At 37.5% G+C, this 27,817-nt stretch overlaps 2 protein-coding genes and 1 long non-coding RNA gene across 3 annotated transcripts in view; 2 read left to right on the top strand and 1 right to left on the bottom strand.

Moving 5' to 3' along the window:
- LOC135705350 (uncharacterized) overlaps positions 1 to 27,817 on the top strand; it is a 113,166-nt gene that overhangs the window by 61,924 nt on the left and 23,425 nt on the right. The gene's annotated exons all lie outside the window — the stretch shown is intronic.
- LOC135705336 (uncharacterized) lies at positions 1,462 to 7,919 on the bottom strand. Its single transcript, XM_065227022.1, has 2 exons — positions 7,169 to 7,919; positions 1,462 to 3,466 (listed from the first exon to the last, which is right to left on the bottom strand). Exons 1-2 carry the CDS (start codon positions 7,385 to 7,387, stop codon positions 1,910 to 1,912), a joined length of 1,776 nt encoding a protein of 591 aa, XP_065083094.1. The 5' UTR covers positions 7,388 to 7,919; the 3' UTR covers positions 1,462 to 1,909.
- Positions 19,086 to 20,419, top strand: LOC135705348 (mitochondrial import receptor subunit TOM20 homolog). Its single transcript, XM_065227040.1, has 3 exons — positions 19,086 to 19,356; positions 19,509 to 19,593; positions 19,920 to 20,419. The coding sequence occupies exons 1-3, from the start codon at positions 19,230 to 19,232 to the stop codon at positions 20,167 to 20,169; spliced, it is 462 nt and encodes a 153-aa protein (XP_065083112.1). The 5' UTR covers positions 19,086 to 19,229; the 3' UTR covers positions 20,170 to 20,419.

Genomic DNA, 27,817 nt, shown 5'->3' with positions numbered 1-27,817 from the left:
GTCTAAGTCCAAAATCTTAGCAAAGTACTAATAGGTCTTGCCATACGCAATCGTTTTTTACTACGCTCTAAGCTTCCCAGGTGAGTGTGATCTGTTTCTATTCGACAGCGTTTCCACCGATAAACCGATGTGAATGACTATTGATGTTACCATGAAATTTCTGCTTAAAGCACTCAAACTGATTTTTTTAAACTCTGTAATGTAATTTTCTAAAATGTTTAGAAAAATCAAAACGAGTATTTTTCAATTTTTGCACCGTAAACTTCGTGTTAATTAAATTATTTAAAAAATCTCTCAATTTGTAAAATCCAAGTGTTTTATGGAATCTGCCGAGGTTCCTATAATTTTCAGACCAACACCAATTATGAAGTATGTACTCGTCCGATGCCCGTTGAAAACCTCCGAAGCTCTCTGAGGTATGCAGTTTGATAATACTATCTTAAACATATTTAAGATCTTAGAGGTTCAAAAGAAAGAAAAAAAAACCTTCCCAACAAGATAAACAACATCAAAAATATGTTAAAAATTACCGAAGATGTTACGAAATAGTGAACAGTGTGATTTGGTGGGATGCTCGAAGATGTAAATACGATTTTGGAATTTTCAAAACTAGTTATACATTTGTATGCGTTTGGGAATTTTTGTATTATGATACTATATTTAATTTTTCTATTATGAATATCCTCTAGGGATCGTGAAACTATCAGAGCTGGATTTTTTTTAAGCTTTATTAAAGAGATTTTTAGCCTTAGGCTAGTTCATATCTATATCAGAGCTGGAGAGATTTTGATATCTGAACGTGTCATGGAAAATGCGTCTACGTAGATAGATGTTTTTTTTTATTTGAACAGCTAGGGTAGAGCACTACTTCGTCGTAATCGCCTATTTCCGATCAGAAAAGATCAATAATATCAATGATTTAACCGTGCACAAATCAATAATAGTTAGTGTATTAGCTACAACATAAATCCTGTTAGAGCGCATTATATGACCATTAACGCTCATTGTTCTCAAAACAAAAGAAGCGCTCCTAGAGAATCCCCCTTTTCTACGTTTAACCGTAGGACGAAGAAAATCTAATGGCGTTTCAATGCGTTAGGACGAAATTGAAACTCATAAAACGAATTTAGAATCAAGAAGCAATATTAGATTTTAAACAATACCTCAACAATTTGTGACTCTTTATCAAACGTGGAAACGTGAATGAAGATGACGTCTAAAATCTTTGTCAGAAATATTCCATTTATTGTTTGAACTCGTTCAGAAAAGAGAGGTAAAGCGCGGGTTGTGCTTAGTAGGACGGAAATTAGATCAAAAACCCTATATAGATTACGAAAACTCATTGTTTTTTTTACGGCAACATCCTTCAGTTGTCAGTCAGTCAGTTGAAATTAAGTTCCCTTTAGTTTTCATTCACCATTACCATTATATTATATATGTCGAAAATAAAGAGCAAATCTTCTGATCGGTACAAATAAATTTTATTTCTTACATTAGATGGCTTGATTCAAATACAAATTAAAGTTTCACTGCCCAATCACACATCAGTCCCGTAACGGTTTTTGTAATTTTAATTTTATTTTATTCATTACCAATCGTTAATATTCACTACTATTATCTATTCCATTAAAAGCTTACTAAGTTTCTGGACATTTACTTGAGAAATGCGCTTTCTAACTTTGACTATCACATTTTAAATGCTACATATGGAACTGACATGCTATTATTGGCGTTGAAACGTGAAAAGTCTAAAAAACTTATCGCACTATTATACACTTCCTCCAATATAACGTCGAATCGCTTTCCCACGCAAATTTATAATTTGAAACACTGATCGCGTGTCCCAACGCGTCGACCGCATCTTCTCAGTCTTAATCGTATATTCGCAAATATCGAGCATGCTTCGTATCTACTTGTTAACGACCTTAAATTGCCCTCCACCTTCGATGATGTCGATCTTAATGTCTCGTAGGTTCGTATTGTCAAAGAATAGATCCTGTTTCACAACCCCGATAGTCGTGTGTTTCGTTACTACTTCCGGATAATTGTTGGGCGCATTGGCCAGTTCCTTGGAGAAACTCACATACGAAGTCAGAATCGGTTCCTCTCCCGGGTCGTCCGCTTTGGGAGGCTGTTTTTTGGCTTGTTGCTTGAGTGGTACCTTCTGTTCTTGCGCTGCTTCCATGCTTTCTGCCTGTTCCAGGTTTGACAGGATTCGGAATACTGGTTTAGGCTCTTTCTGGCCATTCTCTTTGGGATTGTTGCAGAAAGCATTTCGCTTCAAAGTAAAGCTGGCCTTTGGATGGGTCATCATGAGCTTTTTCTGCGGAACATTCCGATCGACTATTGGTGAAGCTGGAGGTGTTCTACTGATACCGTTGCTAAATTTAGTATCTAGAATAGTGGTGCGGGTAGGAGTTCGGGGGGATGACAGGCCACTGCTAGCGGGACTGATAGTCTTGGGAGTGGGCGACGAGTACACATAGGTTGGAGATTCCCCCATCGAAATGGGATTTTTGCTGATTGGTTTGGGATTCTCCAGAATGTCGGTATGCGAAACGTGACTGCCTTGCTGAGTCAGTGATTTTATCTGCGATGGTCGTATCGCAGCGTTTCCACATTTTACCTCCGGAGATAAGATAGTGTTCTTAAGTCGGTCATCCTGACTAACGTTGACATCAATTGTCAGGGCTTTCTGAGGGCTGACTTTCCTCAATGTTCCATTCAACGGCGCTCTTGAGCTTTCGAATGGTTTAATTTCGACTTTCACTGGACTGTGCGCTTTCGTTGAATCCTTGACATTGCTAGCGGTGCTTGGAACAACTGGTTTAGTGTTTTCTAAAGGTTTGCTTTGCATGGCCCTTTCAGGTTTTGCTGAAGATCTCTGGAGAGCAGGGGTTTGAAATGCTTCAGTGATTTTCTTGACATTTGGAGTACTTTCTACTGCCTCCGGTTTCACCGGTCCATTCTGTTGTGTTTCTAATTTAACAGAAGCCGTTTGTTTTGCGGTAATTGGAACGATTGGTTTAGAATCATCTACAATCTGAGTTTGTATGGCTCTTTGAGGTTTGGCTGGTGCCCTCTGAAAAACAGGACTTTGGAAGCCTTCAAACGTCAATTTAACGTTAGCAGTACCCCCATTAACAACTTTTGGTTCATTTTGGAGTTTTTCTACAGGACCAGGAACCGGCTGAAGAGTATCCACGACATCCTTTTCCATTACAGTGGGTGGTAACTGGGCATTTGTGTTAACTTTGAGCTGAACTTCAGTACGGTTGATTTCCATGGATTTTTCGATTTCTTCTTTCTTGGTACAGTCGCCTTGTTCGACGTCGTGTGTCTTAACCTTTCGTTTGAGAGTGTTTCGCAGTTCCTGCTGTAAGGCATCCTTCATTTCCACAATCGAAACGTCTCCGTTGCTTCCGTTTAGTTGTGGTGGTGGTGGAGAAAGAGATTTGTTGGCTCCCTGAAAACAAGATAAGAAAAAAAAATGATCACTTGTTTTGCGCAAAAAGCTATTAACAGATATCAGTCAGTGGTAACCTTCGATTAACGAGGATTCTTATCATGGTGTAATAGGGTAACGGGATCTTTTATCAGGCTATGCTTCATTTTAATCCTTTTGCTGAAACTTAGACCTGTAGCAGGTTGTTTCTAAATTTGCTACTTAATTTAATACACAAAAATGAAAAAAAAGAAGAAGAGGATTTTTGGTGAAATTATTTTTTTTTTTTGAGAAATCTTGTACAACCAGTAAATTAATTACCGGGGCTCAATTTCAGCGTTGTATGAAATTGTTGTCATTGTAAATTTTGCGTGGTTCCACGCTGTTGTCATCCTCTGGCAATAAATCCTACCCAATTTTCCCAGGAAACTGCTAATCGAACTCAATCTGTGTCCGATATAGTAATGCCAAGCGAAGCAACAGCTTACTGTGTAAGGTAAATGGAGCGAAATGTAACTCCCATGGAATAAACACTGAGGTCTTTGCTTGGAGTGCTGTGTAACGAAGAATTGTTAGTTTGTTTGCTTTAGCAGCACAAAACATCTGAAAATGATAATTCTGCACTTTCTTCGCCTGTACTGAATTGACATAAACGGCAAAAAGTGTCACTCAATGTTGAGTTTGCTATAAACAGGGAACTCTTTGAAAATTTCAACAAATATAATCTAAGAAAATACCAACAGCCGTTCACAATTGCACTCCACTGTTGCATACTTGGTATTCCCGCTAACAATAATCCAGCTAATAATGATCAGCTGTTAGCTACCAGTTTGAAATAAAGAGAGCAAAATCCGCGCTGCGATAAGAGTGATACAATCTGTCGATTGTATATACCGACCTATCAATAAATTCCACTCGAAAAAGTGAAAATGTATAGTCACTGCTTTAAGTGTTGAAGGGGTTTTGTTTTCACCTTACTGCCGATATTGCGATCGATTGTATTGCATTTCAGGCAGTCTCCTCTCGTAGTACCGTAGCGGGGGTGAATTTCATTGAACCGTACTGTATAAGTACGGAGGATGACGTCATACTAAAGTGTACGGGGAAGCGCACGTAACAATCCTAGCTACGAAGCACACCCAGGCGGCACAAATTAGTGGATCTGCAAAGGCGATAAAGATAGATAACGAGACTCGACGCAAGTATACTATGGTGTTTTGTTGTATCTCTCTGAGCGATATGTTTCTGGTGTAGACTTGAGGAATGTTGATCTACATTGTTTTGTAAAAAATAACAACGAAGCTTTGTTCTCGCGTTGAAATGGAATTTACGTTTCTATGTCAGTACTTTCATTGATCGATGTTTCTAATTTGTTAACATCGGCCAGACACGTGTTTTGTCGGTGTTACTTTCATTAAATCAGCATTTTGATCAGTTTTGTACGCAGCGTGAAACTGGAGCTACTTGCATTTGCGAGTAAATTTAGCATGATTTTACAGTTTTGTGAATTTTATCATAACCGTATAAAACGGACACGTACTTTCAATCACAAGTTTTTCGTATGTCTACTTAGCTGGATGCTTTCTTCGGCAAGTAATTCCAAGTAACATAGCAAAATTTACCAACAATACATTTGAAGTAGCTCGTGTTTTTTTTACAATATGTTATGTTACGTTTGCTCTAAAGTGCTATTAACAGCATGTTTCAAACTCATATTGATTCAGCTGGAAGACCTGAGTAATTCTCAATTATGATAAACTTTGGAAAAAAAATATTTCAATGTTTGTAGAACAAAATATACATACGATTTTTCAACATGTTTTATATTATACTTTAACTAGTTGTTTGTATTACTTCTGCGTGAAGTTAACAATAGAGTTAACAATAGTTGTAATTTCCAAAACTACGACTTGTTTTTTTTATTATTTTTTTTTTTATTGATTAGATTTATTTTCGATGATGCCATATTCAAACTAGTTGTAACGTGTTATGTTACAAGTTGTTTTAAAATACCAGAACAATTGTGATAAAATATTCTTGTATTTTTCTAGTCTAAACATGGCATAAATGCAATCCAATTTTCATCATAAATTTGATGGATTATGTTTTTAGTGTTCTTTTCTACAATACATATTGGGGAGAGGAACTGCTCTTTTGACATGGCATGTCAAACAATATTCACCTCACAATTTTTTATGACTAAACTGCCTATAGTTGCATATCAGTCCCATATTGAAAAAGTAATCCTTGAGAAAATGGCAGTCGAAGTGACAAAGTGAAATTCCCATGTGAATATTTGGAAAATCATAGTAATTGATAATATTTTCAATTGTAATGAAGCTTGCATGTTATATCAGCGAAAAATATGTCAATTCTAAAAGTAGAACTGTAACTAGACCTCTTGACGATGGAATTTCAGGATGGGACTTATATGCGATTAGTTTGCACATAATACGAAAGTAGTTGATGTAATGAAATTCGTTGTTAGCGGAATGCTAAAATAAAACAGAAAAAAAGGTTGTTCCATTAAATTCCACCTAATTTGTTTTGGTATCCATTACAGACACGTATTTCGACTACAGTGAGCAGTCTTCATCGGTGGAAGTAACAATCTACATAGGAAATCGGGATTGAATCTTATTACGAATTCTAATGAAACTTCCAAGGCTGAAAATGTAGTTGTATGTACTGAGTAGTTTATGGAGCATGTCACAAGAAGATCATCTTCTTGATTAATTAATTATGAATTAATAAGTTAGACATGTCATGGTATATACTGTACTACGGTTTTTTAAAGCTATATATTGTTGTACGCAGTTTAAAAGAGGAAATGAGGAAGAAATATAAACATTTAGTGAACACATACACACAGTGAAAAATACTGACGTTAACAAGCACATACACATTGAGAAAACACTCATAACAATGACACTGACGAACATAAAACCAAACCCGATCAATGCAATCCTATGGAGAGAAAAAAAAATGGGGGGAATGATCAGGAGCTGATTTGGAATGGATTGTGCTCATTCGTAGTTCAAATCACTTTTATCCTCCTTCAAACAACGGCACACACATTTTTCGTATTTTACCAGCGCAATTAAAAGATAAGTTATCAATAAGCCGTTATCACTATTAATCACGCGATTTGATTGAACGCGTCGATGAAAACTTGTACCTTGAAACCTATCGAAATACAGCTTGATTTAATTCGAATGATCCGCTGTTTGAAAAACTAGACCATGTTATTACATTGTTTCGCGAAACTTAATTTGCACTGTTCAAAATTCATCCAACCCGTCTATTAGCAAATTCATTCCACTTGCGTTATTCTCCCATTCAAAACCTAGCGATCATCGTCATCGGGAGCACGAACGGAGGCACCTGAGCGGTGTTCATCGTCTCTAGAGAAAACTGCAGAAGAGGAATAGGAAATAACGTGAGGTGGAAAAAAGTTCCCACCGCAGCAGCAGTTTCGCGTATCTAATGATGACATTGGGCTTATGATAATGAAAATAAAAACCAGACGCGGCGATTACTCTCTTGTTTTTGTTTGCGTTCACCACCCTGTGGTTTGCTAATAAGCTTCTCGCTGCTGCTATATAGAAGGGAGGAGATGATCCAACCAACAACAATAACAATAACAACAACAGCATCAACTCAATTAGGCAAGACGCTTTGCTTGCAATACCTGTTTCTGAGAACTGCTACTTGGGTACTTACACCGGATTTCTTGATGAATGCCGGAGTACTTTTATCTTTAGTTTTAGTCGGCTTCAGCGATACCCCATTGCGAATGTCTGCTAGCAGAAGGTTGCCATCCGCAGTTCCTTTCTTGGTGTGGCGAGGTGACGATGATGCTGATAATGTTGCTGAACTTATCGGAGGTGGTGGGGGTGGTGGCGATGGTCCACCACATTCACCAGAACTTGGAACCGTCATTACGGATCGATTCACTTGCAAATGTAACGTTGAGAAGCCACAAATCAAACAAGACTGCCCGAGCGCAAACGAGATCGCAAACTGATTCTAAAGGCTTTGTGGCACGTTCTTGGTTCACGCTAATTGGAACTTTTCTTATCTTATCGTAACTCGCGAATTCCTTCGAGATTGTTTATCAATTTTATTTGTAGTTATCCAAAGCGCTTTCGCTAGACTAACACGATAGCGACAGTGGAAAATATCTTGCATTAACAGTTAGGCACGATCGAGCATTTCAAACAACCAATTCACCGAAAACACGTGCCCGCTCTGGTTCACACAACGAGATAAACTGCCCGATGTTCGAATTCCATGAGCTAATAAACTGACCATCACAGGGACAGGACCCGTCTGTTGGTGGTGACTCAGCTTATCGTTTATTTTCGGCTATCTTTCCGTTTTTTATCACTACAGAGCGCGACGAGGCTTGATGTGTATAGCAGTGACTCACTATTGCAACTAAGCGATGAACCTGCTGTGAGCTAAGCTTAACCGCTACGATGCCCTGCCTGCCTGCCTGATGCGACCGCAGAAAAACGCGAGCTGCCTATTGAACGAGAGCCTTGAGTTTGGGAGAGCCACGGTGTCTAGATCGCGTTGAATTTGGTTGAATATCGTTTCATAAGGAGCAGCATAATCTGTTACATATATTTTGGCACACAAGATGTTATTAGCAACGCGAATCAACAAATGAGAGCAGTTTAATTCGATCAGGGAATCACGTGTGTCACTCATAAAAATGCGCGATGAGATAAGCTCGCTGCAATGAACTAAGTACCTATAACTGAGCAAACAAAAGTGGATTCTTGCAAAATGTGCACTATCGCCGGTCGGATCAGGAAGCTATTTAGTATTACTTTGGTGTGACTTGTGTATTGTTCACTGCCTGTGTTGTGACGAATTGTATTCACTAGTTTGACATTGAAGCTTCTGACCGCAGAATGTTGTTTGATTCACTTTATTCTGTGTTCCCCTATTCCTTCAAAGATTGATGATTCAACTCTGTTCATTAAACACGATCGGAAGGGCAGGCGTTCCGCGAGGGAGCGTTTTGAATGCTTTCGAGTTATGGTTTGTTATTTGAGAAACCGAGAATATGGATATGACGTAATCCTGTAGGACTGAAATGTGTACATTAGGGTGGGTTTAGTTTGTACGGCGGATCACAAACTCCCGCTTCCTGTCGCTTTTTCGATCGCTATTGAGTTCCCCAACAATTATGCAAAATGTAAACGAAATTGGTTATGCTCTGGATTTGCGGAGAATTTTAAATTTTGTATGTATAAACCTATTCAAATGCTAGTCAAAACATTAAAAAAATTGCTCAATTTTGACCAAATCTCGAGCAGAATAACTTGATTGATTCGATTTCTGTGCAAAAAGATATTAAGATTTTACTTTAGGCCTTGTGGACCGCGCATACCTACAAACTTAAGGTGACATTACATGGAGTCCTTTGGCTTCGTGTTTTCACTGGCACTGATCTCGTCATCCAGAAGTCATACAGATCTGAAAATAAATTGAGATGCTTACTTCTTTGCAGCAGACATGTAAATTCATTTTGCACTTTGTTCATTGCGCCGCCGGGATGTTCTGAAGCATAACATCTCTGATCACACCTTCGTTCAGAAGGGAAGTAAAGCCGTTGGTCCGCGATTCGATAGGTAGGGTCCAGGTGTGGGAGCTGCCTCCCTGGCGTCGGTAGAATTGGTGCAAATAAGATCGACAGAAAACAAATCAAGGAAAAAAAAACTTTGTTCATTTAGTAGATCGCAAGATGTGTGTCCGAAAGTGGTAAAACAAATTGTATGGAAAATGGATTTCGTCAATCAATTGATTTTCGAAATTTTCCGCAAATCCAGAACATAACCAAATTCTTTCAATTTTGCATAGTTGTTGGAGAATACCGATCAGAAGAGCAGCTGGGAGCAGGGGATTGTGAAGTTGACCCACCCTAGTGTAAGTTTTCCGACGAACGGCTTGTAGCAATAAATAAACTAATTTAACAATTCAACATTTAAAAAAGCATGTCGTATAATTGAATGAATCATGAAATGGATTACCATCCTAACTGAACAATGTAGGTATGTATATATATATATATAGAGAAAGAGTTCAAAATATAAAACTAACTCTTGGAGCAATTTCTTTGTGAACGGTTGTCAGGTTGCCGGTTTCTCATGTAATTATTAATATTGACTGATCTGCGTATAATCTTATAGCAGTCCTATATGGATTTTCACCAATGATAAGTTAATTACCCTATCCATATTCATATTGATGGAAATTTACCAAATTTGTATTTTTCATATATAATCCTAAAAAGGACCTTGATTATTTAATAGTCTAGTAACCTCACGTCCGCGCTCGGTAACAATTGTGATTAATCAACACTCAATGAATTTGAAACAAATGCCACTTGGAGTGTAGAGTGCACTGCTCGCCGGTTAATGTTTTTTTTTGCTTTATTAAGGAGATTTTTAGCCTTTGACTAGTTCATCTCCAAACGATTGATGCTGAAGTCTTATCAAGTAAGTGGGTTAGGGTCTAATGATAATGCACAATACAGTGCAGGTGGATATTTTATTTTATACTCTCTAAATTATACTCTTTTAATCAGTTCTAGGTTTTTGGGTTAACAGAGGCAGAACGCGGAGGGACCGCTTAGGGAAAGCATACTGTTCACACTTGAACGGTTCAGAGCGACTGAGCTGTTCAGTGGTAGTTTGACCCGAGGGGGACGACACATCTAAATCTCAATTCTAGGTGCTCAACAAATCTCACACTAGCTAATCAATCTTCGAAAAATCTTCATATTCGTCATAAATCTTCTTACTATCTACTTAGCGTGCGCGCAGCTAACCACAGCAAAAAACAATTTTTCCTTCATCGTAGATAGAATCGCCCCCTCGGTTTGACCTTCCTTTCAAAACCAATATGGCTCTAAAACCATTTGTTCTGCAAGAGCTCCATATAAAGTAAAACAATTAAATAGAAATGCCAAATTTTTACCGAGTAGTTCAGCTGATTTGATTTCGGTAGAGTTTGTTGAGATCGGGTATATTTTCTGAGTATGCACAGATTAATAGTTTTATTGCTAGAGAACGTTCTTTCGGGATCGGGATCTACAATTCTCATTATTTATACTTTATCAATCATGGTCAGTCTTAGAAAATGTTATGTTTGAGCCCAGTTCTAGATTAGTTTGTTATTAATACATTAATGCATTGCAGCTCGCGAGAAGTTGCCAATATTTTTCATCCACAATATTTAAGCGAATCAAACGTTGCGATTTGAGAGCAAAATAGCGACACATAAAATAGGGAACACAACACCAATTTTGCTTTCTGAATTGACATATTTTTCGCATATAAGAACTGTATCGAAAAATATAGCTGTAAGCTTTCTTTAGCTTATAAATATATTAAAAATATTTTTTAATTGCAAAAAAAGTTCTTATATGTGTTGCAATATAAAACATAGAAACGTATTTTTCAAGCTACTGGTAACATCTTGAATTTAATTACTCTTAGCACTGTGTACTTTTATATATTTTGAAGGCATCGTTCCAGTTAGCTTTTAACTAGTTCAAGGTTTTATAAGTTTTGATATCATTCTGTAAAAACTATTTGCAATTGCCGCTCATTTTCAGCAATCTGAATTCAATACGTCGTAGTTGCGAACACGTTAAATTAGGTAATTTTCAACAAAAATCGATTTTTTTTTTTTTGTCTTTTGACTAAAAATTTCTAAAATAAAGTTAAAAAATAATTGTTTTTTTAGTCAAAATTCCGTGTGGCATGTGGAATGTGATCGAAACAATTGAAGAAAAAAAAATGTTTCCTTCACAACCTAATGAGAAGGTTATGAAACATATTTTATGATGGGCAGCACCATACTCGACAGGTGGTGAAAAAGGAACTTGCCACCAAAAAATGTCTAAAGGGGCGGAAAATTACTCCAATGTTCCTTGAGGTTATTTTTCATGTTTTGTGCTAACGTAAGAACTACACGACACTCACAAGACGCGACGCGAGACAAGACATAAAACTTCTTCACATTTCAAGCTTATTGCATATCGCATATTAGCTTATAGCGTGCTCTCAACTTAGTGTTCTAGGTGCACTTCCACAGTTATTAATTGAGAGCTTTCGATGCCTGTACCATTTTTGCATTAGTATAATTGTGAGGCAAGCAAGTACAATCATTCTCTATTCCCAGTGAAGTCGAGAAATATTCCAATCCGAAAAATTTCTGGGCCAGGGAATCGAACCCAGCTACCTCCAGCATGGTCTTGCTTTGTAGCTGCGACTTTACCGACTGAGCTAAGGGATGCCCCAGTAGACTGATGCAAAATTTGAAATTTTCGCTCCACGGTGTTCAAACGGTTTCAAATTGGGTCCTGATTAGCCTACGAAAGTTTAAACTCATTCGATAAGAAACTGACTTGGCACAAACCATTTGAAGTTTATATGGAAATTGCTATGGGAAAACAAAACTTTTTGTTCATTGTCTTTTAGTCTTTTTACATATTGTACTGTTAACAAATTCTATTGCTATTCTTATGGGAATTTTTATCAGCTACAACTTTGCAGAAAATCATTTTTTAGCCAAACATTAAATTAAATAGTTATTAATTGTTTAAGAAACTGATAATCTTATGGCAAGATTAAGCAACTGTATTGTGGGCAACACTGTATTCTGCAGTGTGACATAGTAGCCATGATCTAGTCCTCCATTCTACGCGCCATAAACAGCATTGTTGCCTGCTGAACAGTTGATTGAGCATAATAATAAGACATCAGTTACTTGAATCATTAATAATTTTTGTTCCTTACATTTGATCGAAAAGTGGTCTTCAACAAAGTTGTAGCTGAGAAAAGTTTTAATAAGCTCAGCTATCATTTTCTAAGGTAGAGTGAACTGGTGAATTTTGCGATCGTTATGAACCGAAATTATGGTTTCTTAATAGTAATTCGCATAGAAACTTCAAATGGTTTGTGCCAAGTCAGTTTCTCACTCAATGAGTTCATATTTTGGGAGGCTAATCAGGGCCCAATTTGGAACCATTTGAGCACTGTGGAGCGAAAATTTCAAATTTTGCATCAGTCTAATGCCCCAGGGAGCATATACAAAGCTCTCTTAATTTTACTTCTAGAACGATTTTTACGAAGTTCCATCAACCATGTTTAAATTTTGTTTCTCTAAATTTGACCACGTTCTCAAAATATCTAGAAACTTCAGGGAAGACGCGCACAGTTTTTTACGAATTTTCTCTAACATCTGGGCGCAACAACGTTCCCAAAACATCATGTAAGGTCCCAAATCAAACCCTAATGTTTTTAAATGTATGCTGAGCTTTTACTTCTTCAGTTTCTACGAAATTTCCGCAGCCGAATTGTTTCAACAAAGTGCTGGAATCGTCAAACACCTGAAAAGTGCTAGCCTAGCTACGATCCTTCAAGACGAGTCTCAGGGACCAACTAGGGACTTTACTCCCGAATTTGTAAACGCCTTGTCCAATCTCATGTTAGTACAAGCCCAAGGAATATTTGTGTTCAAGGCAATCAAGATTTGATTGTAGCCAAATTGGAGGAAATGTATTCCGAAGCTCTAAGGCTGTTGCAGAAGGATTCCGTGTGTACTCTGTTGGACAAAGACTGGATTCCAACCATAGCTGGTAAACAGGCAGGGTTTCATTCACTCATCATGTTCTAGTACAGCTTAGTCTAAAGCAACAAAATTGTTGAGGAAGAGATATCAAGGCTCCAAAAAGCTGTGGAACAATCTTACCGAAGCGAAAAAGAATAAAACATTTAACGCATTGATTCCTGGCATTAATTGGGTTAAAATAAATATTGCGAGTTACTTTGGTTGATGTGAAAATATTTGATAGTTGAAAACATATGTTCACACATCAAAGTACAAAGGGAATAGCAGGTAAACAAACTGATTATTCGATACGCCACCCTAGAATGCGCCCTCACTACATGAAACTGTAGCATCGAAATGAACAAATCAGTGCCAACATTTCAAAGGGGCGTAATTGCTTTTGTAAACAATGACTTTAGCCGTCAATTTCTCGCGAATGAAATCTTACCTCTCCAAAATTACAATGCTAGCTGGTAGAGGAAAAATTCCTCTACCTGCTGGTGTCATTATATTTCATGAGTGAGCTTTTATTCGCAAGAAATCGATGGCTAAAGCCATTGTTTACAAATGCAATTACGCCCCTTTGAAATGTTGGCACTGAAATGTATGCTGAACATTCTGTGGTAAAACAAAATTATTCTGTTGGGAATCTAATTGGGGGCAAAATATGCAATACAGATTCGTTATCGTTATCTGCATTAAAAATGGAACCAAAATCCTAAACTTCATCAATTTTGGCAAACTGGAACTCTTTTCAATAAGTACGATTACATTAGTTAAAATCACCATCTTAGCGCCCCTTGGTGGGACTTTGTATGAGAGCGAGCTGTCAACGAATAGGTTTAGTGTCAAGGCACACGCACATTAGATCCGGATCGGACGCGTTGTGGCAAAGTGACAGCTAAATCTATTGTCTAATTGTCAAATTTACGTCAATGCAACGCAAACGGATCTAATGTGGGTGGCCCTTCAACGATCAAAAATTTAAATCTTGATTTAAAAATCGAGAAGAATTTCTACGAGATCGACAAAAAAATCGTTGTACTCAGAAAATGAAGCTCTATCAGATGATGCATAAAAATCTGTATATTTTTCGAAGTAAGAAAAAACTAAATTAACGGAAACTCTTCCTATTGGTTGCATGATGAGACAGAGTTTTAATGATCTGTTACTAGTGGCTCTACATAAGGCTTGTGACAATAGGGTTCTAGATGAGGTAAGTTGAACAATAATAGAGCATTCATCAGCACGTTTCTGATTCAACTCATGAATGTACTTTGACAAGAAGCAGTTACCTAACGGCTGTGAGAAGCATCATCGATATCATAATTCTGTCAGGCAAACCAGCTCCTATCGTTTCGCAAGGACTATTACACTTGCCTCGCACCCATCATGTTAGAAAGACATTGGTGTAATAAATACCGTAGCAATATTTTTGCATTGCATGGAGGCAATATTGCGATATTTTTCCAGATTATCTAAAATAAACTTTGCAGTGGCTTTGAATTTCTTAATTAATTCCTTATTCACGGCTGATGATTGGCCTTCACCTTTTTTGCTACACGAAAACGTGTCATATAAAGGTTGAATCTCTTCACAAGGGGCACGCAATAACCTTTAACTGCAACGCAGGCAACGGCTGTAATTAAATTAATTCCATTAACTACTGCTTTCATTACATTAATTACACAATATAGAACATTAACTACTTTTTAACTCCATTAATTACAGTTGAAATTTCGTAATTAAAGTACATTAATTACATTTTCAATACTTTTAATTACATTAATTACGGATAGATAATTTTAATTATCGTCAAAACTACTTCAAAACGCATTAATTACATTTTAACTTCACCGGTTCTTTGTATTGCGTGCCCCTCGTCTCTTCATTCGTTTTGAAGATATGTTCTAATTTTGATAACATTTGGAATTCTGTGAAGAAGTGTTTCTGATCTTCAGAATAATTCTGAATAAACCTTTCAATTTTTCAAGACATCAACATCCAGAGAACTGTAGTGAAATCATATTTAAAATCCATGAATATCAACTAAGTTCTATTAAACTTATACGAAGGTTCCTGTACTTTTACAAAGTATCGTTTTAATCAATTCCATGAGCTCAAATAAAGCTCCCCGAACTTCTTCCCAATCCATTTAACTTATCCCTGCCTCTATGAAGTTCCCTAAATTTGTGGCAAGTTATGCGAATTGCTTGAAAGTTGCGCCCACCTCTACGATTTTTTTTTATAGCTTACTCAAACTACTACTAAATTGATATCAAGATTGCTGAATTTGTAAATATTTCCTAATAACGAGTTTATTATCCCGGTTGGAACCGTTTGAACCTCAGCATTTTCATTGATCCATTCGAAATTGCACCACTAAATCACATGAACGTTACGTGACCAATGAAATCTATGTAAAACAGCAAAAAAGGTTATCTTCCATTTAATTCCACTTAATTAATTTTGGTATCCATGACAGATACGTATTTCGACTACAATGTGCAGTCTTCATCAGTGTCATTCCCACTAAAGAACTTATCAAAATCTAACCCCCCTTAAGTACTCATCCCCTAGGTAAAAAAGTCAAGATCATAGGTATAAAAATGAAACTACAATGTGTTGAATCGGAACCTACCTAACTAATAAAACCAAAGATTTAAGTAAGCTAAAGGAGAAAAATCTATACAACTCTCTAATAAGGAAAATCCCCAAAGGCTTGGTAGCCATCATAATGAAGTAATGAAATTGGGTTGTTAGCGGAATGCTAAATAAAACAGCAAAAAAGGTTATCTTCCATTTAATTCCACTTAATTAATTTTGGTATCCATGACAGATACGTATTTCGACTACAATGTGCAGTCTTCATCAGTGTCATTCCCACTAAAGAACTTATCAAAATCTAACCCCCTTAAGTACTCATCCCCATGTAGTTTCATTTTTAACCTATGATCTTGCCTTTTTTACCTAGGGGATGAGTACTTAAGGGGGTTAGATTTTGATAAGTTCTTTAGTGGGAATGACACTGATGAAGACTGCACATTGTAGTCGAAATACGTATCTGTCATGGATACCAAAATTAATTAAGTGGAATTAAATGGAAGATAACCTTTTTTGCTGTTTTATTTAGCATTCCGCTAACAACCCAATTTCATTACTTCATTATGATGGCTACCAAGCCTTTGGGGATTTTCCTTATTAGAGAGTTGTATAGATTTTTCTCCTTTAGCTTACTTAAATCTTTGGTTTTTATTAGTTAGGTAGGTTCCGATTCAACACATTGTAGTTTCATTTTTATACCTATGATCTTGACTTTTTTACCTAGGGGATGAGTACTTAAGGGGGTTAGATTTTGATAAGTTCTTTAGTGGGAATGACACTGATGAAGACTGCACATTGTAGTCGAAATACGTATCTGTCATGGATACCAAAATTAATTAAGTGGAATTAAATGGAAGATAACCTTTTTTGCTGTTTTATTTAGCATTCCGCTAACAACCCAATTTCATTACTTCATTATGATGGCTACCAAGCCTTTGGGGATTTTCCTTATTAGAGAGTTGTATAGATTTTTCTCCTTTAGCTTACTTAAATCTTTGGTTTTTATTAGTTAGGTAGGTTCCGATTCAACACATTGTAGTTTCATTTTTATACCTATGATCTTGACTTTTTTACCTAGGGGATGAGTACTTAAGGGGGTTAGATTTTGATAAGTTCTTTAGTGGGAATGACACTGATGAAGACTGCACATTGTAGTCGAAATACGTATCTGTCATGGATACCAAAATTAATTAAGTGGAATTAAATGGAAGATAACCTTTTTTGCTGTTTTATTTAGCATTCCGCTAACAACCCAATTTCATTACTTCATTATGATGGCTACCAAGCCTTTGGGGATTTTCCTTATTAGAGAGTTGTATAGATTTTTCTCCTTTAGCTTACTTAAATCTTTGGTTTTTATTAGTTAGGTAGGTTCCGATTCAACACATTGTAGTTTCATTTTTATACCTATGATCTTGACTTTTTTACCTAGGGGATGAGTACTTAAGGGGGTTAGATTTTGATAAGTTCTTTAGTGGGAATGACACTGATGAAGACTGCACATTGTAGTCGAAATACGTATCTGTCATGGATACCAAAATTAATTAAGTGGAATTAAATGGAAGATAACCTTTTTTGCTGTTTTATTTAGCATTCCGCTAACAACCCAATTTCATTACTTCATTATGATGGCTACCAAGCCTTTGGGGATTTTCCTTATTAGAGAGTTGTATAGATTTTTCTCCTTTAGCTTACTTAAATCTTTGGTTTTTATTAGTTAGGTAGGTTCCGATTCAACACATTGTAGTTTCATTTTTATACCTATGATCTTGACTTTTTTACCTAGGGGATGAGTACTTAAGGGGGTTAGATTTTGATAAGTTCTTTAGTGGGAATGACACTGATGAAGACTGCACATTGTAGTCGAAATACGTATCTGTCATGGATACCAAAATTAATTAAGTGGAATTAAATGGAAGATAACCTTTTTTGCTGTTTTATTTAGCATTCCGCTAACAACCCAATTTCATTACTTCATGAAATCTATGTGATTTCTCATATAGAATTTCTTATGCTATGTGATATTCAGATAAAAATCATTATTTGATTATTGGAAAAATATTATGTGCGTTCCTAATAGAAACTCAATGAAAACTTTTTTCAGTGTATGAATCAAGGCGGCTTGCCCTGGTGGTGAGTGCTAGCAGAAGCTAGAAGCAGTACAAAGCACTTTATTTAACAAAGCTAATCACTCATATTCTCGTTTTTGCTCGAACCGTTTTTCCATACAAAAAAAAATGTTTTGTATGGAAAATACGGTTCGATCGAAAACAAGAATAATATTAAAGCATATTACACAGCAAAAAAATGTAATATCGATCAATGTAATTCAAGCTGATGTATGAAATAATGATGTAATAGCAAAAAGCAGATACAATATTACATCAATGGATGTAATTTTGTTCGCAAAATCGATGTACATCGTACAACGTTATATTACACAACCGATGGATTGATCTCCCGCATAAACGCGAACCATAAATTGACCTTACCTAAAATGGTTAAAAATTGTTTATAATCCCTGCTAAACTTTAACTGAAATGGTTATGGAACTTTACATGAACGTTTAATGATAAAGTTTCAACCTTATGTATTATGGTTTTTTGGAACTGGACCTTACAAATAATGGGTTGTTAAGAACCATTACCATTCCAAATTCTTGTTTTCTCCATACATTTTCAGAAAGAGAACTATATAAGAACGTTTTTACTTATGATTTGAGAACATTAATGGTAATAGTTATGGTAGTCAGTAAGGTCCATTAATGGTTTTGTATTATCGCTCAACTTTACGTGGAATATATCGTGAATTGGTAATCAGTAAATTACAGGCAACCAATTCGCGATATATTCCACATAAAGTTGATCGATGTTACAAAACCATTCGTGGACCTTACTGACTACCATAACCATTACCATTAAAGTTCTCAAACCATAAGTTAAAAGGTTCTAATATAGTTCTCTTTCCGAAAATGTATGGAGAAAACAAGAATTTGGAACGGTAATGGTTCTTAACAACCCTTTATTTGTAAGGTCCAGTTCCAAAAAACCATAATACATAAGGTTGAAACTTTATCATTAAACGTTCATGTAAAGTTCCATAACCATTTCAGTTAAAGTTTAGCAGGGATTATAAACAATTTTTAACCATTTTAGGTAAGGTCAATTTATGGTTCGCGTTTATGCGGGCTGGTTGCAGCAGTTTGGATGTAATATTCAACAACTTTTTTCTGTGTATGCTTGATTACCACCACTGTTGGGATCCCCCCGGAGCACCTCTTTCAAGCCCCAAGATCAGTACAAAAGCTAGGAATAATGGTATGTTCGTTTTATTCATCGCCCCAGCCCTGCAGCAGGAATTGTCAAAGTCACGCGCTGATGGGTGGTGGAGTGCAGAAAAACAACGAAACAAAGTGTAAAAGAAGAAGCACCGTGTGTTACGCGAGTGAGAGTTGGTTGGTTATAGTTCGGTTGTGAAGGAAAGCAGGAAAAATCCTTCGCTTTTTGGCCCTCCCCATCGGCACCACACAGGGAACTCCGGAAAGACGATGGAGATCAGCAAAACAACAATCGGAATTGCGGCCGGAGTTGCCGGGACGTTGTTCCTTGGTTACTGCATTTACTTCGATCACAAGCGCCGCAAAGATCCGGACTTCAAGAAGAAGCTGCGGGAGAGTGAGTATAGCAGAAGAACGATCGCGTGTGTGTGCGATAGAGATGGTAAACGGAGGAAAATGTCGCTTTCTAATGTGGAAATTTCTGTTTTTCATGGTTATCCTTCATTCCGGATGGTGTACAACATGGTTCCGTACGGTTATCGACGACAGGGAGGAAAGCAAAAAAGTCTGCTTCCTCGGCTGGAGGGCCAAGGACAACCATGCCCAACATGGCAGACCACGAAGAAGTGCAAAGGTGAGGAGGATTTTGTTCTATGTCGCTTACATGGTGTAGTTAGATCACAGGCTCGGGGGGGCTCCTATCGATTTTCCATTTGCCGCACACTTCTTGCATATACTTTCTTATAAGGTTGTGATGTTTTGGAGGTTTATGTAATCGTGCATTGCAAAAAAAAAAATGCTTGCTGGAAGTAATGAGATGTTAGAATGAAGTGAATCAGTCTCGTAGCCTTCCATGTTTTTTGTTTGTTTATTACGGGGTAGTATTTTCGATAAGCGATTGAAGACATTCTTAGCAAAAATGATGAAACTTGCTTGCTAATACAATATTTTGTGCTTCAGATTTTTCCTGCAGGAAATTCAGATGGGTGAAGCTCTCATCTCTTCCGGTGACATCGAGAACGGCGTCGAGCATCTGGCCAACGCAGTGATCGTTTGCGGCCAACCAGCACAACTTCTACAAGTCCTCCAGCAGACCTTGCCAGCCCAAGTGTTCACATTACTGATCAATCGTATGCGACAGTATGGTGGCCAGAGCGGAGGCGAAAGTGAACGGGCCAAACTGCAGGACCTGAACGACGATCTGGAATAGTTTGGATGTTTGAGTATATTGTAGCAGACGGAGACTGGAGTACCAAAAACAAACAGAAAATCGTAGAGTGTCCGCGGTTAATCGCACACGCAGTTTGATGTAACGAATTACACTATTGTAGAGAAAAGAGAGAACTTCAAGCAACCCTAAGAAGTAGAAGTGCATTAGTATAAAACAAAAACCTATCCATCATGTTATGAAGAGCTTTTTTGGAGGAAACATGCGTTAAATTGGTTGTCGTTCGAATTGATGTTCAGTTTTTCTCCAGCATATTCAAGTTTTCTGGCTCGAAAACCGCCACAAAACAAATTCGGTGTTTCATGTTAGACTATCGAAAACGCTCCGATTCTGGGCTTTGAGTTCGTGCATTTGATTTTAACATCCAACTGCCCTCTTCACCTACGTCGTGTTGATTTCGGATTTGCGGCTGCAAATACCGGTAAATTGATAGCTAGTTAAACGTGAACACACACACTGAGCAAAACTAACGGACATTGATGTTGAATCGCATGTATTTTCTCACACTTTCGAAGTTCAAATCAAACAAGCATTACAATAAGCAGTTAATATTCGCCGTGTCGTACCGAGAAATTCGAAGAACTTACTGTTAAATTTGATTGAAAACTTAAGATGGTGAATAAAAAGCTTTTAAGTAAATGGCGTGGTAACCAATTTCATGTGAAAATACCTTTTCTGAACAGATATCCTGTACACACTAAATTTCTTAAATATTTTTCGATGTATGAAAAATGACTCTTTTCTAATTGCTTTCAGCTAACCATGCATTAAGCCGTCTAATGTCCTCTTAAAATGCTACAGCTGAATAACATCGCGCGGGTTCTACTGATGTATTTGATATTTTCATGATCTGGCGATGTAAAATAATTAAATTTAAAGAACAAACAGAAAAAATAATAATAAGGGAACAATGTGTAGATATTTCGGTAAAACCTTTACCGAACGCTATTGTAAACTTTACCAATTGTTCAGTAAAATTTACAGTCCAGACCAGTAAATGTTGACAGCTCAAAAGCTAACGAATTGTAAATTTAAAATAAATTATCGAAACAATTATTCGGTAGAAAATTACTCTAAAATAAATCCAGGAAGTTAAGGATATATGCAAACAATTTTGTCATGAACACCAATGTTGTTGTTTTCGTTCAAACGGTATTTTCCATAAAAAGGTCTTTGGAAAATACGGTTCGAATGAAAGCAAGAATATAGGTGAAAATCAGCATACAATTCTGCATATGACTTAAGAATTAAGTACCACTTCGTCATACTCGCTTAAAATTGGCTATTTCATAGACAGATGTAAATGTTTTACACTAAAACGCTTAACTCTTAAGAAGTGGACGAGGAGAGATTAGTTATTGAAGCGTTTGTCATTGTTTTTCACTTTCCAGCTGTCCTGCGCTTGTACACTAGGTGCACGCGCAAAAAACACACTATTGAAATATGACTTTTATCAACAATTTTCTTGAATATTTTTAAAATGTTTATACATCACTAGAAAGAGAAAAAGTTGACCTTGAAACACAATTTAAACCAGAATGAACTGGCAATGAATTTTTTTATTCGCTTGCAAACATACCGTCCATTTTTCGGTGATTTGACGCGACTGTTCTTGGGATAACGAATATGACAAAAATGGGTTCCAGACGACGTTGGAATTTTTTTTCCAAATACAAATTATTGTAAACAGCATGTCGCAACAGCTTCACGGCAGATGACTAACTTAGAGAGAGCCTCACTTCTACTCAGACAAAAATAAATAGTTTAAAATTAGTTCTAAAACGCAACAGGTTACCCAGTACGTTTTTAAAATTTATAATTCTCCCTGAATTAATCTCATCGGCCGTGCGTTGTGTGAAAATTGCTTATTTGCATATGCGTAGGCGTTGGGTTAATGCGAATTCGCTTAACCGTCTTCCTCCTAAATGTATGCTACAATTAATTCGAGCAACATAAAATTTCGAGATTTTTTGAAAAGGTAAAAATTCACCAAATGGAACACAGACTAAGGCCTTTCGCAATGCTGTTGTATTTTATAAGGACTGTTTCAATTTGAAACTAGAACAGAAACGCACCTCTCGCAATGCTGGGTTGCAGTTTCATTTTTCGAGCACTATTTTGCACCAGATTTGCAACTGCTCGACTATTCTGTTTTAATTCTGAGCGAGTTTGAAACACGAATGGCACTCTGTTTTAAATTTCTTTGGATGTGTTAGAGATGTTTCGAAGAGGTTCACAAACAAAAAACGGAGAACTTCATAGAGAACAGTAAAGTTTATGGAACTTGATGATGACAAACATCTTTTAGAACTGTGCGTTGAGCTGATCGTGTTGCAGTTTTATTTTTGACAGTTTCAAATTATAGAATTGACGAGTAGTTTAAAACAATTTTGAAACTCAGCATTGCGAACGGCCTAAGGCTGTGTTGACAGACTCAAGTTGACAAATGAACAAAATCGACATAAATCCGCAATCTATCTATTTTGCTGGATCTCAGTTAAAAAATTTGCCGAGATTCAGTTAACGAACGGGAATTTTGCCGAGGTCTCGGCTAACAAACGTAAATTTTGCTGAGATTTCAGTAAAAATAAATGCCGAGCCTGCTCGGTGGTGCCAATCTCGGCAAAAAATCTAAGTGCAGCAGCTTTGGCGTGACTTTCTACCAGCGATTTCACAAAACTGGACCAACTAATTTCTATTTTTTTATGAAACGCACAAATGTTGGCTACTGTTCACGTGGTTCTAGAAGGAAAAATCTCAAAATAATGTTTTATTTTAAAGTTCGAGTGGTAGAAAATGTCATTTCAACTGCTCGAATGAAGTGATTAATACAGAATCTCATTTTTGAGTAGCTTAAGTTTTGGCCGATATGAGTACATCGTACTCAAATTTGGGTAGTTTTGAAATAGCGTGTTCATTCTATTCAGTGAAAAGTTGTGTCAACCTTGCTATCGATAGGTTGCTTGTCTGTTCGCGTGTTTACTTTTATTATGATTTTGTCGATTGTTTTCCGGTTTGATTAACTTCATTTTCGGTCGTGAAGTTCAAAGTTTGCTGCCGATAGTGGTAATTAAAAAAACGCCTTAAAAGTGAGGGTCCAGTGCGTAAAAATTAAAATCAAAAATATTGTTCCGAAATTTCTTCCGTATCTCCGTTGCCTTCGGTCACAACCAACAGAGAGAGGTGAAGCAGATCGTGAAATACACAGAAATTCAAAACAACCCAAAATTAAGTTCTTTTCACTCATCTCCCATGTTCCGTACGATAAGCCAAATTTGGGTAAACCGGCTCAAAGTAGTTTGCATTTAAGCACGGCAAAAAAAATTACCCATCGCTAAGTTATTTTCAATTTTTTCTACCCAAAATTAAGTTCAATTAACTCAAATTTGGGTATATCGCATATTACTCAATTTTGGCTTCTTGTACGGAACTAGACGGTTGAGTCGAATCTTTCGTTCTATTTTTGACAACAATAGCGAGAGGAAATGAAACGGACAGAGGTCAAATAACTCAAATTTGAGTTTAAAAAACCCAAGCGGTGGGTAGTTTTGTTTTTCTGTGTATGGTTGATTAGTAATCCAAAATTCAACGTAAACGCAATTAGTGACGTCACTAAATGCATGTATCGTACAGGGGTTTTACTCACACAACTTAACCGACTGCTTCACCTCGGTAATTCACTCATTGCATTTTTTTTTGCCATTTAAATGATCTTTATTTCTTGTGATTGTGTGGTTTACATGTATGAATTTTTTAAGTGACACAGATGCGTCTTTTCAACTTTAGTACACTGAAGTCTTTTTTTACACGGTTTTTTTTTACGCGGTTTTTTTTTACACGGTTTTTTTTACGACGATTTTCGAAATAACGCGGTTTTTTTTTACGCGGTTTTTTGAAATAACGCGGTTTTTTTTTACACGGTTTTTTGAAATAACGCGGTTAAAGAGCCAAAACATTCTAAGTGTTTTCTGAGGAATGGACTTAGCCAAAAAAAAACAAACTTGGAAGTGTACTTCGAGGGGATTCACCGGACAACATGAGTACATACATATTTTCGGAACGGGAACGACGTGTAGAGGCCGGAAATCGATGATTCATGCCATTTTGGAATCCAAGATGGCGGCTTCCGGTTTTGTGAAAAACTGTCAAATAGCCAACAATATGGATATTTTTGGAACGGGAACGACGCGTAGAGGCCGGAAATCGATGATTCATGCCATTTTGGAATCCAAGATGGCGGCTTCCGGTTTTGTGAAAAACTGTCAAATAGCCAACAATAAGGATATTTTTGGAACGGGAACGACGCGTAGAGGCCGGAAATCGATGATTCATGCCATTTTGGAATCCAAGATGGCGGCTTCCGGTTTTGTGAAAAACTGTCAAATAGCCAACAATATGGATATTTTCGGAACGGGAACGACGCGTAGAGGCCGGAAATCGATGATTCATGCCATTTTGGAATCCAAGATGGCGGCTTCCGGTTTTGTGAAAAACTGTCAAATAGCCAACAATATGGATATTTTTGGAACGGGAACGACGCGTAGAGGCCGGAAATCGATGATTCATGCCATTTTGGAATCCAAGATGGCGGCTTCCGGTTTTGTGAAAATCTGTCAAATAGCCAACAATAAGGATATTTTTGGAACGGGAACGACGCGTAGAGGCCGGAAATCGATGATTCATGCCATTTTGGAATCCAAGATGGCGGCTTCCGGTTTTGTGAAAAACTGTCAAATAGCCAACAATAAGGATATTTTTGGAACGGGAACGACGCGTAGAGGCCGGAAATCGATGATTCATGCCATTTTGGAATCCAAGATGGCGGCTTCCGGTTTTGTGAAAAACTGTCAAATAGCCAACAATATGGATATTTTCGGAACGGGAACGACGCATAGAGGCCGGAAATCGATGATTCATGCCATTTTGGAATTCAAGATGGTGGCTTCCGGTTTTGTGAAAAACTGTCAAATAGCCAACAATATGGATATTTTTGGAACGGGAACGACGCGTAGAGGCCGGAAATCGATGATTCATGCCATTTTGGAATCCAAGATGGCGGCTTCCGGTTTTGTGAAAAACTGTCAAATAGCCAACAATATGGATATTTTCGGAACGGGAACGACGCGTAGAGGCCGGAAATCGATGATTCATGCCATTTTGGAATTCAAGATGGTGGCTTCCGGTTTTGTGAAAAACTGTCAAATAGCCAACAAAATGGATATTTTCGGAACCAAGACGACATCCAGAGGCCGGAAATCGATGATTCATGCCATTTTGGAATTGAAGATGGCGGCTTCCGGTTTTGTGAAAAACTGTCAAATAGCCAACGATATGGATATTTTAGGAACCGAGACGACATCCAGAGGCTGGAAATCGATGATTCATGCCATTTTGGAATCCAAGATGGCGGCTTCCGGTTTTGTGAAAAACTGTCAAATAGCCAACAATATGGATATTTTCGGAACGGGAACGACGCGTAGAGGCCGGAAATCGATGATTCATGCCATTTTGGAATTCAAGATGGTGGCTTCCGGTTTTGTGAAAAACTGTCAAATAGCCAACAATATGGATATTTTCGGAACCAAGACGACATCCAGAGGCCGGAAATCGATGATTCATGCCATTTTGGAATTGAAGATGGCGGCTTCCGGTTTTGTGAAAAACTGTCAAATAGCCAACAATATGGATATTTTAGGAACCGAGACGACATCCAGAGGCTGGAAATCGATGATTCATGCCATTTTGGAATTGAAGATGGCGGCTTCCGGTTTTGTGAAAAACTGTCAAATAGCCAACGATATGGATATTTTAGGAACCGAGACGACATCCAGAGGCTGGAAATCGATGATTCATGCCATTTTGGAATCCAAGATGGCGGCTTCCGGTTTTGTGAAAAACTGTCAAATAGCCAACAATATGGATATTTTCGGAACGGGAACGACGCGTAGAGGCCGGAAATCGATGATTCATGCCATTTTGGAATTCAAGATGGTGGCTTCCGGTTTTGTGAAAAACTGTCAAATAGCCAACAATATGGATATTTTCGGAACCAAGACGACATCCAGAGGCCGGAAATCGATGATTCATGCCATTTTGGAATTGAAGATGGCGGCTTCCGGTTTTGTGAAAAACTGTCAAATAGCCAACGATATGGATATTTTAGGAACCGAGACGACATCCAGAGGCTGGAAATCGATGATTCATGCCATTTTGGAATCCAAAATGGCGGTTTCCGGTTTTGTGAAAAACTGTCAAATAGCCAACAATAAGGATATTTTTGGAACCGAGATGACATGCAGAGGCCGGAAATCGATGATTCATGCCATTTTGGAATTCAAGATGGCGGCTTCCGGTTTTGTGAAAATCTGTCAAATAGCCAACGATATGGATATTTTCGGAACGGGAACGACGCGTAGAGGCCGGAAATCGATGATTCATGCCATTTGGAATCCAAGATGGCGGCTTCCGGTTTTGTGAAAAACTGTCAAATAGCCAACAATATGGATATTTTCGGAACGGGAACGACGCGTAGAGGCCGGAAATCGATGATTCATGCCATTTTGGAATCAAAGATGGCGGCTTCCGGTATTGTGAAAAACTGTCAAATAGCCAACGATATGGATATTTTCCGAACCTAGACGACATGCAGAGGCCGGAAATCGATAATTCATGCCATTTTGGAATCCAAGATGGCGGCTTCCGGTTTTGTGAAAAACTGTCAAATAGCCAACAATATGGATATTTTCGGAACGGGAACGACGTGTAGAGGCCAGAAATCGATGATTCACGTAATTTTGGAATCCAAAATGGTGGCTTCCGGTTTGTGAATGTTTCAAAAAAATGTTATGCAACCAATTTTAATTAACTTTTTTTTCGATAATCTGTAATTAATCTTCTTACATTTACAAGAACTTCATAAATTCAATGTTGAACAACATGTGATACCAGTGACTTGGTTGTGGAATGCATGTAGCACTAGAGGTTATACAGGTACAAGTGGTAATGGCCTGCCGAGATTTGCTCAGCCGAGCTCGGTAGAAAAAAAAAACTTAGTGTGTAGATAGTACTTAACATAACAGGAACTGGGGTTGAAGTTGTCGCTGACCGAATAGTCAAAGTCATGAAACACAGTGAACGAAGAATCCTTGTCACTGAAATCGATGTTTAGCCAATAAGACATCATGGATACTGCCACTGCCAAAGTAACTCTAGTCGGAAACCTGACAGACTTAAATCTTATTTACATAACTAAGACTTATCGATACTTAATACAAGCAAATGATGAAATTAAAGCATACCCCGTCAGTCAATGCTAACCAGTATATTATTGCGGTAATGCTCTTCGACAGAGGAACCATGCCATTAGTGCGAAGCATTTTTAGTCCACTGCACAGTGGTCCAGAATGCAGATTTAGGTGTAATGATATGTTTTGAGCCTGAAATTGGAACTTTAGACTAAAAGTCTCTTCTACAAAGTTGTTTCTTAAAGTTAGGCCCTTATTTTTATGACAATGAATTCTAGGGTGGTTCTTATTATCATTAAAATCAAAAATATAACTTTTTTGTTTGAATAAATTAAGGTATACATTCTTCGGCAAAGTTATAGCTGAGCTAATTTCAAGCAACTTTG

The sequence above is a fragment of the Ochlerotatus camptorhynchus genome, unplaced genomic scaffold (assembly GCF_037179485.1).
Source record: "Ochlerotatus camptorhynchus isolate MF236.1 unplaced genomic scaffold, CSIRO-AGI_Acam_v1.1 ptg000265l, whole genome shotgun sequence".
NCBI lineage: Eukaryota > Metazoa > Arthropoda > Insecta > Diptera > Culicidae > Ochlerotatus > Ochlerotatus camptorhynchus.
The sequence above is the reverse complement of the archived record's forward strand: the minus strand, read 5'-3'. Positions and strand labels throughout refer to the sequence as shown.

What these genes read in the sequence shown, in the direction of transcription:
- LOC135705336 (XM_065227022.1), bottom strand. Translation starts at nt 7,387, where the DNA reads ATGACGGTTCCAAGTTCTGGTGAATGTGGTGGACCATCGCCACCACCC. An exon ending in CATTCATCAAGAAATCCGGT is followed by an intron (nt 3,467 to 7,168) that starts GTAAGTACCCAA and finishes TCTTGTTTTCAG; the next exon opens with GGAGCCAACAAATCTCTTTC.
- LOC135705348 (XM_065227040.1), top strand. Translation starts at nt 19,230, where the DNA reads ATGGAGATCAGCAAAACAACAATCGGAATTGCGGCCGGAGTTGCCGGG. An exon ending in CAAGAAGAAGCTGCGGGAGA is followed by an intron (nt 19,357 to 19,508) that starts GTGAGTATAGCA and finishes TATCGACGACAG; the next exon opens with GGAGGAAAGCAAAAAAGTCT. An exon ending in GACCACGAAGAAGTGCAAAG is followed by an intron (nt 19,594 to 19,919) that starts GTGAGGAGGATT and finishes TTTGTGCTTCAG; the next exon opens with ATTTTTCCTGCAGGAAATTC.